Below are 16,264 nucleotides of genomic sequence, written 5' to 3'. Positions count from 1 at the left end.
CGTACAGCCACGTAGTCCCATAGAGAAGGATGGGGGCTGCGTACCAATCACACGCAGCACCTGTCCTTCCCGGGAGCTGCGTGATACGGCCGCACATGCAGCACGGAGCTGTACGTGCCCGCCGATTACAGTGTGAATGAGGCCTTAAACTCATGGTGAGATGCAGCCACAAGTCTTGGAAGCGCTCATTGAAGTTTTAGCAGGCCTTTGTTCTGTAGATAGGCATCGGAGACAAAGGTGACACAATGGCTCGAAGAATTGGATCGCTCATTGTGATGATGCCACTCATCAGCATTCAGAACATCTGGCTGCTGATTGGATGAATGGTCACAGAGGTGAGGTATGGGGGAATGACTTAAAAGTATTAGTTCAGCTCAAGCAGAAAAGGAAGATGAATGACATCAGTGCCTGGATGCTGGGGAACGTAGTAGAAATGTGGATGCTGGGGAACGTAGTAGAAATGTGGATGCTGGGGAACGTAGTAGAAATGTGGATGGTGGGGAACGTAGTAGAAATGTGGATGCTGGGGAACGTAGTAGAAATGTGGATGCTGGGGAACGTAGTAGAAATGTGGATGCTGGGGAACGTAGTAGAAATGTGGATGCTGGGGAACGTAGTAGAAATGTGGATGCTGGGGAACGTAGTAGAAATGTGGATGCTGGTGACTTAGGAGTAGGACGTTGTCACCTCCCCGTGCTAAGACGTTTATTCCACTCGCTGGTCTCATCATGTCGCCATTGATCAGGTTCATGATGATCCTTCAGTCAGATCTTCATCTACATCACCTTGAAGGCCATCGGTTGAGTCATGACCAACCTGTCTACTTCTATACACCGAGCACGTGCTATTCCTGTTGCCAAATTTCCCCTCCCGTAGATGCACTTGTAACCAGAGCCGAGCCTCCGCCACTCCTTGCCGAACTACAAATCAGGGCTTGCTGGGATATGTAGTTCCTCAGGGCCTGGAGGTCTAGCAACGGCCTACCTCTAAACCTAAATCTTCAGTCTATTGCCTTAAACTGCCCCATCAGCAGCCCGAGTTATTCCTTCTTTGCTTCTATCTGTGCAGAACCCGACTCATTGTTCATCCGTTGGATATCGTGACGTCGCAGTGGGAAGCCTCCGCGCTCTGCCCCACCTTATGGCCTTACCTGCCTGTTCTTTGTCAGACCTGTGATGATGGTTAGTCTGTGTCAGAGGGAATACCTTTGTATTTTGTATACATTCAAATCTTCGTTTTGTCTGCGTGTTCTGTGAAGGGGGAGACGAGCGGCAGAGGGGGGAAGCAGCAAGCAAAACATTTTCTAACTTTTTGTAGTATTTCTTAAATGCACAATAAATTTTTGCCGTGTTCTGTACGTTACTAAAACTTGTTCCTGATCGGGATGCTCCTCATGTAACTTCACTGTGATCCTCCTCCGAAGAGCCTTGATATTCCTGAACCCCCCCAAGGCGCAAGGCTCCCGATGGGTAAGGAAAACTCTGGTCCACCTACCCGAAGGCCTGCGGACCCGATCTCAGGGTCTGGGGGGGGGGGGGGAGGGAAGGCCACAGAACCTCCCCCCTAACATCAGGAGGTGCCCCGAAGGTACCTGCACCCTCCATCAATCTGGAGTCATAAATGTGCAGTCGTGCATAAATAAATAAGTGCCAGTGCACAAACCTGGCAGGCCATGCGGCCAAGGTATAAAAATTGCCCCGGGCTAGCCAGAAGGCCTGGTGCAGAAAAATGCTTTAGGTGCCGTGACCTAGTGCAGGTGAATCACAGTGGGGTACCACACCCAAGTGATTTTCCGGCACACCTGGGACACCACCCCCGGGGGGCACAGCACTGCAGGCCTCTGCGCTCCCCCAACCCTCCGGCCAGACAAGAACAGCACCCATCCCCCATTTTTTTTCCCCTCCGAAAACTGATACTACACTTGATCTTAGCCAAGGAGGGGCAGGTGCTGTGTGTAGTTCCCTATGGGAGGACGTGGCTGCACACCGACCATATCCGTGCAGGTCCGGTTCAGCGGGCAGCCATGTCCTCTCATAGGGAGCTACAGGCGCTTGCATACAAATACACACCCGTCCCTCCCGGGAGCAGGGCCGTGCACACGTTTGACTGCCTTCATCTGGATGCTTTCATCAAATGCATTGGTTGGATAGGCCAAGGTCAGAACGGGTATAGTTTGGATGAAACCCCACTGTGCCGGTCATTCTCTCTCCAGGCTTATATTATCATCCGCTTCTGTTCTGCCAATACTGAGATAAATCATTCCCATGAATTCCTTAAACTGACCAAGTGGAAGAGACTGTCTGCCAAAATCACATGACCTGCATCCTTGTAAATGAGGCCGGTACATCGGCATGACCTGCATCCTTGTAAATGAATGGCCGGTACATCAGCATGACCTGCATCCTTGTAAATGAATGGCCGGTACATCGGCATGACCTGCATCCCTGTAAATGACTGGCCGGTACATCAGCATGACCTGCATCCCTGTAAATGAATGGCCGGTACATCGGCATGACCTGCATCCTTGTAAATGAATGGCCGGTACATCGGCATGACCTGCATCCTTGTAAATGAATGGCCGGTACATCGGCATGACCTGCATCCTTGTAAATGCACAGATGCATGGTTATGTGCACTAGACCGAAGGACAATTACCGGGGGGGGGGAGGGGGAATGCCATGGCAGAGATTACAGATGCAGGGGTGCTGTAGCGAGGAGCAGGGTAATTAGACATCCCTTTGGGAGGGGGCTCTGCATAGACACTCATATGACAGACTTTGAGGGGGATTTATCAAAACTGGAGCAGACAAAATCTGGATCAGTTACCCATGGCAACCAATCAGCTTCTCTTTCATGTTCAAATCTTAAACTGAAGAGAGAACCTGATTGGTTGCCATGCACAGCTGTTCCAGCTTTGCTAAATTCCCCCGTGTATTTTTGGGGACGTGTACAGGGCTCCAGATAATGGCGCCAACATATGGTATTAAGGTTTTATGCTAAAAAAAAAAAACATCACAAGCCGTGAGCGGAGTGTAAACTGAAATACTGATTTATTTTCACAAAAATGAACAGTTACAGAGAGTGAAAAACAAAAAACCAAGGCCTAGGAGGATACACGGTATATACACAATTACATACACATGCTCATGAGAAATGGCTGCTCCTGTCCGAACAGACAAAAAGAACAAAAAGTTAAAATGGATGCTGCGGTGATCCGTTCTCTGCGGCAAGAGGAACGCTGCTCACCTCAGCGGGGAATGCCACAGAACCTCTAAAGACACAAGTCCGTCTGTCCTGCTACAGGACACGGTACCTTTCTTCATAATAGGTGTGGCAGGGGGCCCCAATCCTGCCAGAAGTGGCCACTAGATGGCAGCACAACAACACAGGACTGCTATGAAGCTTCACCGACGGGATCCCTTTATCCGGGTGCGCAGAGACGCGTGTGCTGAGGTAGTGTTCAGGTCTCTGGAGAAGTCGGATTACAGCACGATCCACGTGTAGCGAACGCTGTCAGCCAAAACCTTCAGCGAGCAGCCTGTGGACAAACGACCGGCGTGTCAAACAGCAGCGATATGTGACCATCTACAAAAGGCAGGGGTGGGCAAACTCTGGCCCTCCAGTTGTTGAACTACAAATCCCAAGAGGCATTGCAAGTTTCTGAGCCACAAGCACGACTCCCACAGACAGATGCATCATGGGATTTGTAGTTAACCACAGCTGCCGGACTGAAGATTGCCCACCTCTGATCTAAGGGAACTGCCCCAAAAACAAAAGGCAGACCCCATTGCAGACCTTGGCTAGCTCTGGCCTGAGTCATCTCCATTCTTTCTCCACCATGAACCTGAATTAGGATGACAGCCCTTGAACTAGATATGGCAGCTCCCATCGCTCTATCCTATTTCGGTCTCAGGCTACTTGGTTCCATCACCCACCACCTTCCTAATCCAGACCACCATGGTGAGATCTTTGTACCCTGGTTTCCAGATCCTCCCACTGTTCCAGCTGCTCCCTTTCTTTGTTGGAATATCCACTTGTGGTATGTGATGAAGAAAGCAGTGAAGGGACAGAGCTGGAGACCGCAGTGCGGAGATCTCACTACCGATGTCCCTGAGAAATATAGGACTCGGACCACTGAATCTGAAATATTATATTGGACGTGCAGATCCTCTAAGACCGCAGCTTTGGCCATTCAGGGTAAAAGTGACCTAGTCCTTTCAAAGCCTATCTGCCCTCTCCAAGCTCCTCCACCCCTAGGTTACCCCAGGATGCAGTGTCAGGGGCCGAGGCACCAGGCCCAAATACTGTCATGTGAGGAGGAGGCGGATCTCATCAGCCCTGTTTAACTTCTGAAACCAACATGGAGCTTAAAAATGTGGACGGCTTCAACATAAGCGCAGAGAAGGCGAGCACAGGTGGGTCAGGGAGGGACACGGGGGCGAGCCGGCATTTATTCAGACAAGGAAAAGTGATGGGATCTCAACCTCCTGTGTAGGTCTTAAATAGCATTTTTAAAAGTTCAAGATCGCTTTGTTACCATTTTGCCCCCTTAAAAAGGGACATATACGGAGATTCTTTTCTCTGCTGATGTTCAGAATTGCAGTGACGGTAAAAAAACAGCAACGCACAACCATTGTGTAGCACTGATAAGCAACGTTCAGCATATGCACTGAGCTCATAGGACTACCCTCGGGGTGTAGAATCGCGAGTATGCTAACCCTAGTGTTATCATACCAATCAACACAAAGCCCCTGACTGATATTAAAAGAGAACTACGGGGTAAGTGTTTCCCCATAGTTCTCTTAAGGGTCACAGGTGGACATATACTAACCTCCTCCCGTATATTGCCCACGATATACTCAAAGCACCCCAGCCGGGACGGATCCTGACATTACTGACGAGATCCACCCAGCTGCGTGATTGACAGCTGGCTCTGCCTATCTAGAGGCAGAGCCAGGTGTGCCCGCCCCCTTCCCTGTCTGTTCCTCCAGTTAGCGCTGGAGGATCGGAGAGGGATTTCCTTTGGGGAGCGGTGACTGACCGGGAGATTGGAAAGTGAGCGAGTGACGGTATGTGTTCGCTCACTTCCCGTTCTATAGAACCGACGTGTGACAGTTTCATTGTAACAGGTCGGCTCCAACTAGTTCTCCTCATAGTTCTCCTTTAAACCCCCCCCCCTCCCCGTACCTTTATGCAGGGCCTCGTTAGTCATACGATGCACGAAGCGCACGCTGTTTTCTGGGACCAACCATTTCATAACGGTGTCTACGCAACTTTTCCGGTACGAGCTCCAGACACTGCCGCTGTGGGAGCAGAACAAGTCAATGCACTCTGTACACACGCAGCATTCAGGAAGACAAACCATTAGCCGACACTGGCTGATAGGACTTGCCTGGTTTGGCCTTTGACCTCAGTGAGGTCATCTACACTCAGCGTGCTGAAGACACCCGTGTCCAGGTCCCAGGCCACTTTCAGACTTGTGTGATAAGTCTTCGGCCTGCGGGGAAAGATAAATGGAGGGTCTTTGCGTGTCCTGGTCCAGAAACGGTGAGAAAAGCTGTGCGGTCACCTACCTGAGCTGAGTGTCCTCCTGAGGAGGGGGAAAAGCCAGGAGTAACAGGCCAATGTTCATGATCACCTTATTGGTCTCTGGACACATCTGAGGGGCAGAAAGACAACAGGTAAAAAACTGTACAGTATCCTATCAATGATTTCAGTAAAAACAAATCTACAATTGCCACCTATGAAATGACTTTTCCATAAAGTGATCACTGCGGAGAGCCTGAAGCCGGCTGCAGTAGTGATAGTGAACTTTGTGTACATACAGTTGTAAGATTTAGAGAATCCGTCATTTGCCTATTCAGGTCCCAGTGACAAGTTCTCTAAAAAGAAGGAAAAAAAGTGCACCCCTTCCCACCGACCGATACTCAACTCCGCACCTCTCCCCCACACTCTGTTCTTCTATTGCAGCTCTCGGAAATACCCGGAGCTTCTAGGTATGGAGACCTTCAGCCCCTCCTCCCAGGATTCAATGCCCCACCAATCAATCAACAGGCCCGAACACCGTCGCATGAGAGAGGGGAGCAGGTCATCACCTCTGTGTAACTTAGGCATGGAGCTTAAAAGGGTCATTCCACTTGCCCAGGCAAATTTGAGAAAACAGAACTACAGAACTACCCCCCACCAATCTGCCCCCTTCCCTTGGAACGAATGCTGCTTCCTCTCTGTGGCTCCCCGGTTGCGGTCCTTACACACCATTGCAGCTGTGCGATAGCTACTTCAAATTACGCTCACAGATGGTGAGCACTCATTGGGCAGCACGGTCACCTGACCAATGAGAAGCACTTAGCTTTTCATTGGTCAGTGGACCGCGCTGACCAATGAATGCTCTCCGTTTGCAAATGTAATTTAAAATACCGAGCGCAGGGCTGCGATGTTGTATACAGACCATTGCCTGGGAGCCCCGTGGAGGGGGAGAGAGGGCAGATTGGTGGGGGCAATTCCATTTACCCAAAGTTGCCTGGGAAAATGGAATTGTCAGTCAAAGTACCGCAGCGCTGAATACTGAAAAATGGCCTGGATGGGAAGGGGGTTTAACACCGCGGATGTCAACTGGTTAAGCAGTGTTTAGACTCTGAGGTGTTCCAAATTGCGAACGTGAAGAGCAATTCATTGTGGTGACAAGCAAGAAAACCCGACACTGTGCCCTGAATGGCAATGAGAGATTCCACTAATTACAGCTTCCTGTAATTACACTGATTGGCCCGGGCTACAACGCCTCCTTCCACTTCAATAGTAATCATGAAGGAAAAAATGAGCAGAGTGGCGCAGGAAAAAAGAATGCGTCACTCTTCTAAACCGGGAAAACGGAGCAGATCCCGCTCCTGGATAACAAAGAGGACGCAAGCCACTTATTTAATCTTTTAAAGTGACATTAAACCCTTAGATTTTTTAACATAAAACAATACTGTAATGTGCGCCTTACTGTAATCCATGGTTGTTTCCCTTCTCTTTGCTGCTCTTCCTTTTAAATCCTCATGTCTTCTCATGCTTGGGGAGAACTTCCCTTTGCAGCTGAGTGCCTCTTCCTGTAGTGCTGGCTCAGGTTGTGAACCTACACACAGACACCATGTATCCATTCCAGAGACAAGGCAGTCTGCTGCAAAACAGACGTTCTCCCCCAGCATGAGAAGAGAGACGGATTTAAAAGGAAGAGCAGCAAAGAGAAGGGAAACAACCACGGATTACAGTAAGGCACACATTACAGTATTGGTAGACAGCAGGAGATGCTTGCTCCGGCTCCCTCTACCTGTGAGTGAGAGGGAGAGGAAAGCTGTTAACAGACAGAAATAAAGGAGAGAGGAGCTTTCCCTGCCTATATAGGTCACCACATGGGCAGACAGAGGCATGCGAGCTCTGTGCCAGCTTCCCGGCATAAGACAAGTCCAGACTGGCAGGGATCTGGGAGTCTTATACTGAAAACTGCCACAACCACTTTGGTAATTACGCATGGAACCCGCCCGAGTGGTTGTTTCACTATAAATAGAAACTGGCATTAGTGGTGTAGAAAGACCTGAATCCGCTCCATCTGCTTTATTAATGTGCCGCGCCAGCTTCCTGCACCATTATAAGGGCTTAGATAACTCATCAGCTTTCCCGCCAATGTCATACAAGCCATGCACACCGCTCACCTCCAGGATGACAATATCATAGTCACTAAAGGAGCAGAACTGCGGGAACCACGACGCATCATGGCGTATGACCTCGTTTATGACGTACTCAAAGTCCAGCGTCAGCTGCTCCACACAGAGATGTTGGCCCTACAATAGAATGCGGAGATGAGAAGAGATTGGACGGCAGCATTAGAGGACACAACGGAGAGGAGGAGGAGCGCCGCTCACCTGGAAAGAGGCCCTGTCATTCAGAGGCTTTAGGTGCTGGCCCTTCAGATCGGTGACCAGGAAAGGCAGACCCATCTTGTCATCTTCATATTCTGCCGAGACTCAAAGCATTAAAAATAGTGTTCTAACCCGCTGCAAGTCAGCTTTACAAACACAAATGTAACACATATAAAACTTGTAAACACACCAGGCTCTTAAAACATTCAGGACAATCAAGGAAAGAGAACTCTTTTCCCTTGCTCCTACTGTCCCCCGAGAGCTGCACTGGAATTCATATGTCATAGAACGGAAACTTCTCCTCACCTGAAGATATTTTCTGTGTTAAAGTAAATCTAACCCGATCACTTATCTTATACGAGCTGTAACATGTCATTGTGTCTTCAATACTTCCAAATCTGCCGCTATCATTCAAATAATCCCTGTTCAGGGCACCGCTTGTTATCCGGTGACAACCCCTAGCTGTGCTTCTGCAGTCACCCTCATGGAGACCAAGGGGCCGATTTATAACTCATGGGCCGATTCATCATGCCGGTTCTACTGCCGCTGGATCAGTGATGGCGAACGTTTTTGAGGCCCGATTGCCCAAACTGCAACGCAAATTCAATTGATCTCAAAGTGCGAACACCGAAAAATAATTTTGGTATTGTGTTTTAGTTTGGGCGCTGGGATGTTAAAAACGTTCATAACTGCCTAAAGGCAAAATAGTCAAAACACACTTATTCAAACATGTTATTTTTTAACCACTATTTTTATTTTACTTTATTTTTTTATAATTTATCACTTTATATTTTAATTTTAACATTTTTATTCCCCTTAATTTTTGTTATCATTTTTATCCACCCTGTGTGATAGCATTTGGAGGTGACAGGTTCTCTTTATTAAACCTGTCACCTCCAATACAGGAGTTCTAGCACAGGACTGTGACAGCTGAGATGGGAATGCTGCGAGTGCCGCTCTCCCCGTTTACACGGAGCAAAACGGAGAACGGACATTCTTCACTCTCTGCTCCTCCTAAAATACTTTGCCATGGTCTAGGGTCCCCCAGAAGAGCGAGGGACCCCGAAAATCATGGCGAGAAGGGTGGCAGCCATCGGTGGGTGTGGGGGGCGTGCAGGCTGCATACAAGTGATCTCCGAGAAGAAAATGAGCGGCGGCTTCCCCGCTGTACATTTAGCCCTGCTTGCCTGTAGCAAGGCTAAATGTAGGGGGGAAAACCCTAACTGAGCGAATCTGCACTGGATGGAGCATAGAAAATGACTATGTTCCTCAGCGCCATCTAATGGCGGTAGTGCGGTGTGAACGGCATCCGCCCAGCGTGTAGTTATAAATGAGCCCCTAAGTGTCCATGTGGACACACATTGCACAGTCTGGGGGGCTGGTCCACAGCAATGATGCTGGAGTGAGTGCATACAGACAGGAAATGGCTGATGGGCTGTCAGTGACTGATGTACTCAGACACATCTGAAGACACTTTGGTTTTCGTGTAACTATTCCTTTATATATCTTCCCTCCTCCTCTCTCTATTCCCACAGCCGAGCGCCCTTACCGCTCTCTCGGTCGATCTCCGTCACCTCCCCAAGGACGTATCGCAGTCTTGTGTAGTTGACGTAGCTGGGTTCCTCGCTGCGTTTGGTCGGTCGCGCTGAGTCTTCACCGACAGGCCGGTGCCATATGGGGGAGTCGGGTTCGGCGGGCTGTGAAGGGCTCTGTCGGCTGGGCCCGGCCTTCTCTCCCTTGTCCAGGTGCTCTACGCCTGAAGCCTCCCGAGCCCGCCGGAATATCCCGGCTACAAACTCACGTGCGCGAGTGACGGCGGGAGGAGTTCCAGGAGGAGGAGGGGAACTGGGGTCGGGTGCATTAGGGGACTGGTTGCTGGAAGTAGGGGTGCAAGGGCTGACTGAAGAAGGGGAGGAGTTAGGGGAGGTGTTGTGTCGGCTCTGTTTGCTGTACAGGATACGGTTGGGTTCCTGGTCACCTGTAAAGGCAAAAGAGGAAAAAAAACAAAACACATTCTTCCCATCACGTTTTCAAACAACGAGCAAGTTCCAGTCAGCCTGGTCATATGGAGGAAGAATGTCCCACCTGAATAAGAGTCCTCACCTGCCGGGTGTACACTTATGGCGCAGGCCACCAGGGAATAGCTGGTATTCAGCAACATAACCTGATCTTTCTTCAGCTGGAAGGCCGGCTGGAAGGTGGGGAATGGATAGACCACCTGATACTTTGTATGCAGCATGAAGCTATGCATCAAACAAGGACCTGAGGAGAGAGAAGAACATCAGGGAACCTGCACACAGAAATGTAGCCAAGTACAAACGTACAAATACAGAAAGTTATATTTGCCAACTGGGCCTGTGATCCTTATCCCTGTGCTTCACTACTTATTAAGTCGCTGACCTGAACATGTCTGGAAGTAAACTTCCCCTGAATCTCCAAAATCAATGATTTCTTTACTCCACTGCAGCCAAATAGACAGCCTCTCACATGGCCAGTGGGTGGGTAGGCTTCCTGCAGCCTCTCACATGGCCAGTGGGTGGGTAGGCTTCCTGCAGCCTCTCACATGGCCAGTGGGTGGGCATGCTTCCTGCAGCCTCTCACATGGCCAGTGGGTGGGCATGCTTCCTGCAGCCTCTCACATGGCCAGTGGGTGGGCATGCTTCCTGCAGCCTCTCACATGGCCAGTGGGTGGGCATGCTTCCTGCAGCCATTGTTCTATAACTTCTGACTGATGAGTCCACTGCAGTTTGAATCTGACACTTCTTGAGCGACAGCAATGGGCATATTTAGGAACATCAGTGGGTCTCTGTGCTTCTCTATCCAATACAGGGAGGTCATGGCTGGTGAAAAGCGTCAGTTTTTGCACAGATATATGTGGAATAAATTTGCTTTTCTTTGCAATCGTGTGCCGGTTTTACAGTTTTTTAGATAATTAATCCAGAAAAGGGTTATTCGTGCAACGAATGTGGATTACAAGGATACATGACAGGGGGAGAGTTGTGCGTTTTTAGATCATTGCTGGTGGGAGGGGCCGGCAGGGCGCTGTACATAGCTTCCTAAAAACATCACAGGACCCTTCCTCAGTACTCAACAGCCCTCAGCCCTGATGCAAGCAGTGGGCTGGCTCTTGGGAGGAGTTACGTTCCTGCGCAGACACCGAGAACAAACAGGTAATGAAATATTATTTTAGGGAGATGGAACTACATGAATGCGGGCAATAGGTTTAGAGCTGCAGAAACATGACCATGTGATGTACTGGAAGAAAGGGCGAACCTACCAGATGAAGACTGCCGGCAGTCTACACAGGGTGACGTTGGAGGCGCGGACACAGTGCTGATGTAAATATCTCGGTGATTCTCATCGCTCATCATGTTCATTATCATCCCGTTGCCAGAAGTGCTGAAGAAGGAAATCGATGTTACTACAGACCGGACCGGGCCAGATAAAAGGACTGTCAGGATTCTGGATGGATGAAGGTGGAAAACCTACTTGAAGCCAAACACAATGACCTTGGAGCTGTCACTGGGCCACTCGCACACAGTCAGAAAGAGTTCACTGTAGATTTCCTCATCCTGGAAGAGACGAACCTGCTGTACCTGGTGACAAGGGGAACCAATTTTATTATTTCATTTTACAAGTTGATAAGCGGATTCACTCCCGTCACTAGAAGAACTGGGATTACACAGCCCTTCCTTTCCTTAATGCCAACAGCTAAACAGGGCGGTGGAGGGAGGGAAGGAATAGCTTTCACTTAATCAACCAGAAGAAAGATGGAAAGGAAATATGGAGCCAGGTCAATTCTTGTTTCGGGGTCCTGACAAGAGGCGCTAGACAGGGGTGTCAAACTCAATTTAATCGTGGGCCGCATCAACATTATGGTTGCCCTCAAAGGGCCTGTAAGACTATATAAATGTATCTAAACTTTATCATAATTGCCTCTGCATTCCATTATCACTGGTTTTAGTAATAACTTAATACCTAGATCTGAAAGTAGAAGTCTAGGAAATGGCCTGGAGGGCCGGATTCGGCCTATTTATTGGCCACAAAACATCTTTTTTTGGCAGCCAGAATTTGGCAACTTTTGCAGAGTTGTAACAGAACAAGTCAGATTGTGGCCCCTGTTGGTCTTAATGCGGAATGGCTCTTACCAGACGCAGCTTGCTGTGCCCCTGGAACTGCCACCAGTACAGGTGATAGGAGTAGAAGGAGAAGTCGTCGTCCAGGACATCGCTGGTGTAGGACAACACAAAGCGGCCACACTTGGAGAAGCCCAGGAAGATGTGTCTGCGGGGACAGAAACTGGGGAATTTATCTGGAGCAGTGGTGCATGGCAACCAATCAGCTTCTCTCTACAGTTTGTTCACTTAAGCCTTAAAAATGAGAGAGAAACTGATTGGTTAGAATACGTAGCTGCTCCAGTTTTAATAAATTCCCCTCTGTGTCTTCTGTTAGTTTTGAAGAGAGGTCTTTTTATTGAACCACATAGGATTATATGTAGAGAAGGCCAAAAATAGACACGCAAACACTCAAGTCCAGTTAGGTATTAATTTAAAATAATTGTATCTGTTTACAGCAGGGCTACATTGGGGCATAACGCAGCAACACTTATTCCAATGATGTGTTAGATTTATTAAAGCAAAAATAAAATGATTCAATTTGAAGAAATATATAATAAAAAAATTCTAATTTTTGTACTTGCCATAAAATCCTTTTCTTCAAATCCATTGAGGGACACAGAAAGTCCTTAACCTTTGGGTTATATTACCGCCCGCAGGAGTGCTGGACACTGAAAACTCTAGGCCAGCCCAGTACACCCTTCCTACTATCATTGTGCCTCGGTTTTGCAGAAAAAAAAAAAACACCTAAGGGCAGGTCCTGTGTCCCTCAAAGGACTCCAAGAAAACAATATTACTGCAAGTACAACAACTCCTTTTTTCTTTCTCGTCCATTGAGGGGCGCTGGAAAGCTTCAACTTTCGGGATGTCCAAAAGCATTCAAAATGTGGATACAGAAAACAAAACGCTAACAGGCCTAAGAAAGCAACAGAACTGAGAACTGTCTGCAGCTCAAAGAGCTTCCTGAAGGACCAACTGGGCATTAGATGAGGCCAAAGTGTCCACATGGTAGAACGTGTGAAAAGACGACCAGGTGGTTGCCTTGCAAACCCGGGAAAAGTCCAAGAAGCACGGATTTAGTAGGGTGCGTCTTGACAGGACGGGGTGAACCTGCTCCTAGAGATCCAAAGATTATCTGACGGTCTGTCTGAGCCACCTGGAGATGATGGAACCAGAAACTGGGCGCCCTGCCAGGGACCACCCGGGATAACAAAGAAGGAATTGGTATTTCTGAGAGAAGCAGTGGCTGAGAAATCCGCACATCCCCATCCCCTCCCAGAAAATGAAGGGACATTTCTGTTTGATGAACTGAAACTGGGCAGAGGGACGGGAGAACAATGTCCTGCTTGAGGTGAAAGGCAGAAACTACTTTGGACAAAAAGGAAGTCCTGAACCTCAATACCACCTTGCCCCAACGCAGGACCAAAGAGTTCAGACACTTGCCAGGTAGGAGGTTATGGTTACAAGGGACACCACCTTGTGGGTGAGAGAGGAATATCTCTGACTGCTTCAAACGATGGTTTCTGAGGCACAGGGAGAACCAGATATATATCCCAAGGAGTCATTGGGGATTCGGGAGCTACATGGGAAACCTGTACAAAGTCAAAGAGTGAGAAGCCAACAGTCTCTGAAATATAATTAAAGAGCAGAAGCCAGACCCTTGATAGTGCCGAGTGTAAAATGCCGGTCCAAACCCAGCTGCATGAAGCAGTGTTCATCTCATGCAGAAGCTCCTGGGGTGGAAGCCCCAAGACTCACACCAAGTACGCCTTTCACATCTGATGATAGACCTTGGGGAAAGCAGACCTTCTAGCTTCAATCATAGGAATCAAGGACTCAGAGATGCCCCCGTCACTTAGAATCTGGGCTTCTTCAACAGCCATGTCATTAAGGCAAGATGGCAAATCAGCCATTGGGAAGATCCTGCCAATCTGGCAGTGCCAATGGGCCACCAGAGCTTCCACCAGGGGATTCCCGTTCCAGGATCCACCAGATCAGATGATGATTCTGTAGAGAATGAGTCTGCTCCAAGGGCCTCCTGCCCTGAAGACTCCAGCGCCCCGCTTCTGATGCCCTCCCCTTGCGGGTGTGGGAGCCGCAAGGGTCTAAGTCCGGCTTCTCCACCATCCTGGAATCGTCCATGTAGCGTGACCGAGCATGTGCCTGCACCTGGCCTTATGCCGGGGACAAAGATGGCGGTCCGACCGGAAGCTGTCCAGGGGAATGGCGGCCCCCACGAGGTCCGACTGACCGCTGCCCTGGTGTCTGATGCACGCCAGAAAGGTAAGCAATTCCCCCCGAAGACCTCAGCAGGATGGAGGAAGGTCGCAGTACTAGGGAGGACTCCACTGAGTCTTTTACACCAGAAGGATGGTTGCCTTTCAATCCACGCAGGAAACCTCAGGCATACAAAAATAAGATCCTATAGACCAGGGGTAGCCAAACTCCGGCCCTCCAGCTGCGGTGAAACTACAAATCCCAGGATGCATCTCTCTCTGGGAGTCCTACCTATGGCTGTGAGATCTTGCAATGCCTCATGGGATTTGTAGTTCCACCACAGCTGGGGGGCCGGAGTTTGGCTACCCCTGCTATAGACAGATGGCGCTGTCTTGGAATGCCCTTTCATGAGCACCTCAGGTCCACTGTCCCTAGCATGCGGTACTCACGAACCAGGGAGGCCCCTGCTCACTAGCACAAAGGCCTGGCTTAAAACAACAAATATTACCATGTCCTGTTTAGCTGGAGGAAACACAAAAAAACTGAGGGATGCAAGGCATGTGATCCTTTTTTTTTTAATTAGGTGTGGGTGATGCGTTTCCTGTTCCGGTGGGAGGAGCCCATCTCTCTGATGCTGTCCTGGAAGGTGACTAGAGAAAAACCTTTCCAGTTTGATGATGAACTTAGAGGCCCCCAATCGTTGTCCCCAACCTCCTACACAGGTCCAAGAACATGTGTGGGTGCAGAGACCACGTTCCCAGGTCTAGGTGCTGCTGGCTGAGACATCCGCCGGGCACATTTCCACACGTGGAGCGTTCATGGCTGACAAGAATGGAATGCGACGTTCTGCCCAGGCAGGATCCGCTCTACATCTTTAGCCTCAGCAAGATGCTCGGTTCCTCCCTGATGGTGCCACTGCTGTGACTGAATCCGTGAGATGAAACTCCTTCAAAGACCAAGACTCCTGTACTGATAGGTGCCGAGAAACCTTCCCCAGCCTGCAAAAGATGGGAGACAGGACGTCCCCGACGCCAGATCTGACCTTTCCCACAATGACAGAATGTTGAAGATGTCTGGGATGAAGATGGGTGAAAGGAAGTGCCTGGAAGGAGGTCACCATCAGCTCCAAGACACTCCTACAAGCAGATAGACAGCTTCCGCATTAAAGAGCTCAAACCTCAGACATGAGAACCCAAACTCCGGTCCATGAGATGTCCATGACCAGTCCCAGATAGGGATGAGCTGGATCCAGCCACAATATCTGGAGGTTCAGGATCCATCTGACCTCCAACATCCGCACAGCTGGAGATGCATGGTCTGAAAGAGCCCTTCACCAAGTGTTCCCTCAACAGAAAGAAGGTCGTCCAAGTATCCCACAAGAATGTAACAGGGCCACCACTGGAGCCGGAACACCCAACGTGGTAATGAAGACCCATGCCCCCCCCCCATTAGCAGTTTGACAGCAGAAGGAGCCTAAGGCTCCTCAGTACCCTCCCCCAGGACCTGGAAGTTTTTCCACAGTCTAAAGACTAAGCAGGGGGTGTGTTGGACCTCTGCAGAGAGACCTCTGCTTCCACACAGGGAGCACGCTGGCAGGGGCAGGCTTTCCTCCTCAGGCTGTGGCTGCTTTCCAATACTTGGCTTGCCTTGTGCTCCCACCTGAAGAGGAATCAGATCAATAATCATCCAATGACATCACATGGTATGAAGAGGAAGAAGCCGCCATCATTACCCTTTCTGCAGGAACTCCTCGTCCACAATATTGCGCAGAGATACGCAGAGACGCGGGGGGAGCTTCCGGAACAGACGAGGAGACAGCTGACCCGTGATCTGAAATACAAGGAGAGAGCTTTCTGTACGCACACAGGACATGTGACCCATCACCTGATTATATCATACCAGGAGGCCAGGAACTCACAGCATTCCCCCTGAAATAATGATAGTTTCCCCGCCGGTGCCTTCGCTTCCGGCAACCAATCCCGCCCTCCTTTCCTGTGACGTCATGGCCCGAAGCTCCCCGCGCGCCCCGATTGG

General features: G+C 49.6%; 1 protein-coding gene across 1 annotated transcript; it reads right to left on the bottom strand.

The window, feature by feature from the left end:
• Positions 1–3,034: 3,034 nt before the first annotated feature.
• DCAF15 (DDB1 and CUL4 associated factor 15) lies at positions 3,035–16,111 on the bottom strand. The gene is made up of 12 exons (XM_018570461.1): positions 15,963–16,111; positions 12,047–12,182; positions 11,388–11,494; positions 11,176–11,297; positions 10,002–10,160; positions 9,448–9,876; positions 7,902–7,993; positions 7,692–7,820; positions 5,574–5,659; positions 5,393–5,497; positions 5,188–5,303; positions 3,035–3,538 (listed from the first exon to the last, which is right to left on the bottom strand). Exons 1-12 carry the CDS (start codon positions 16,109–16,111, stop codon positions 3,483–3,485), a joined length of 1,686 nt encoding a protein of 561 aa, XP_018425963.1. The 3' UTR covers positions 3,035–3,482.
• Positions 16,112–16,264: the final 153 nt, after the last annotated feature.

Source organism: Nanorana parkeri, unplaced genomic scaffold (assembly GCF_000935625.1).
Source record: "Nanorana parkeri isolate BGI_ZX_2015 unplaced genomic scaffold, ASM93562v1 scaffold1536, whole genome shotgun sequence".
In the NCBI taxonomy this organism is placed as follows: Eukaryota; Metazoa; Chordata; class Amphibia; order Anura; family Dicroglossidae; genus Nanorana; species Nanorana parkeri.
This window is presented reverse-complemented; position numbering and strand designations above follow the sequence as displayed.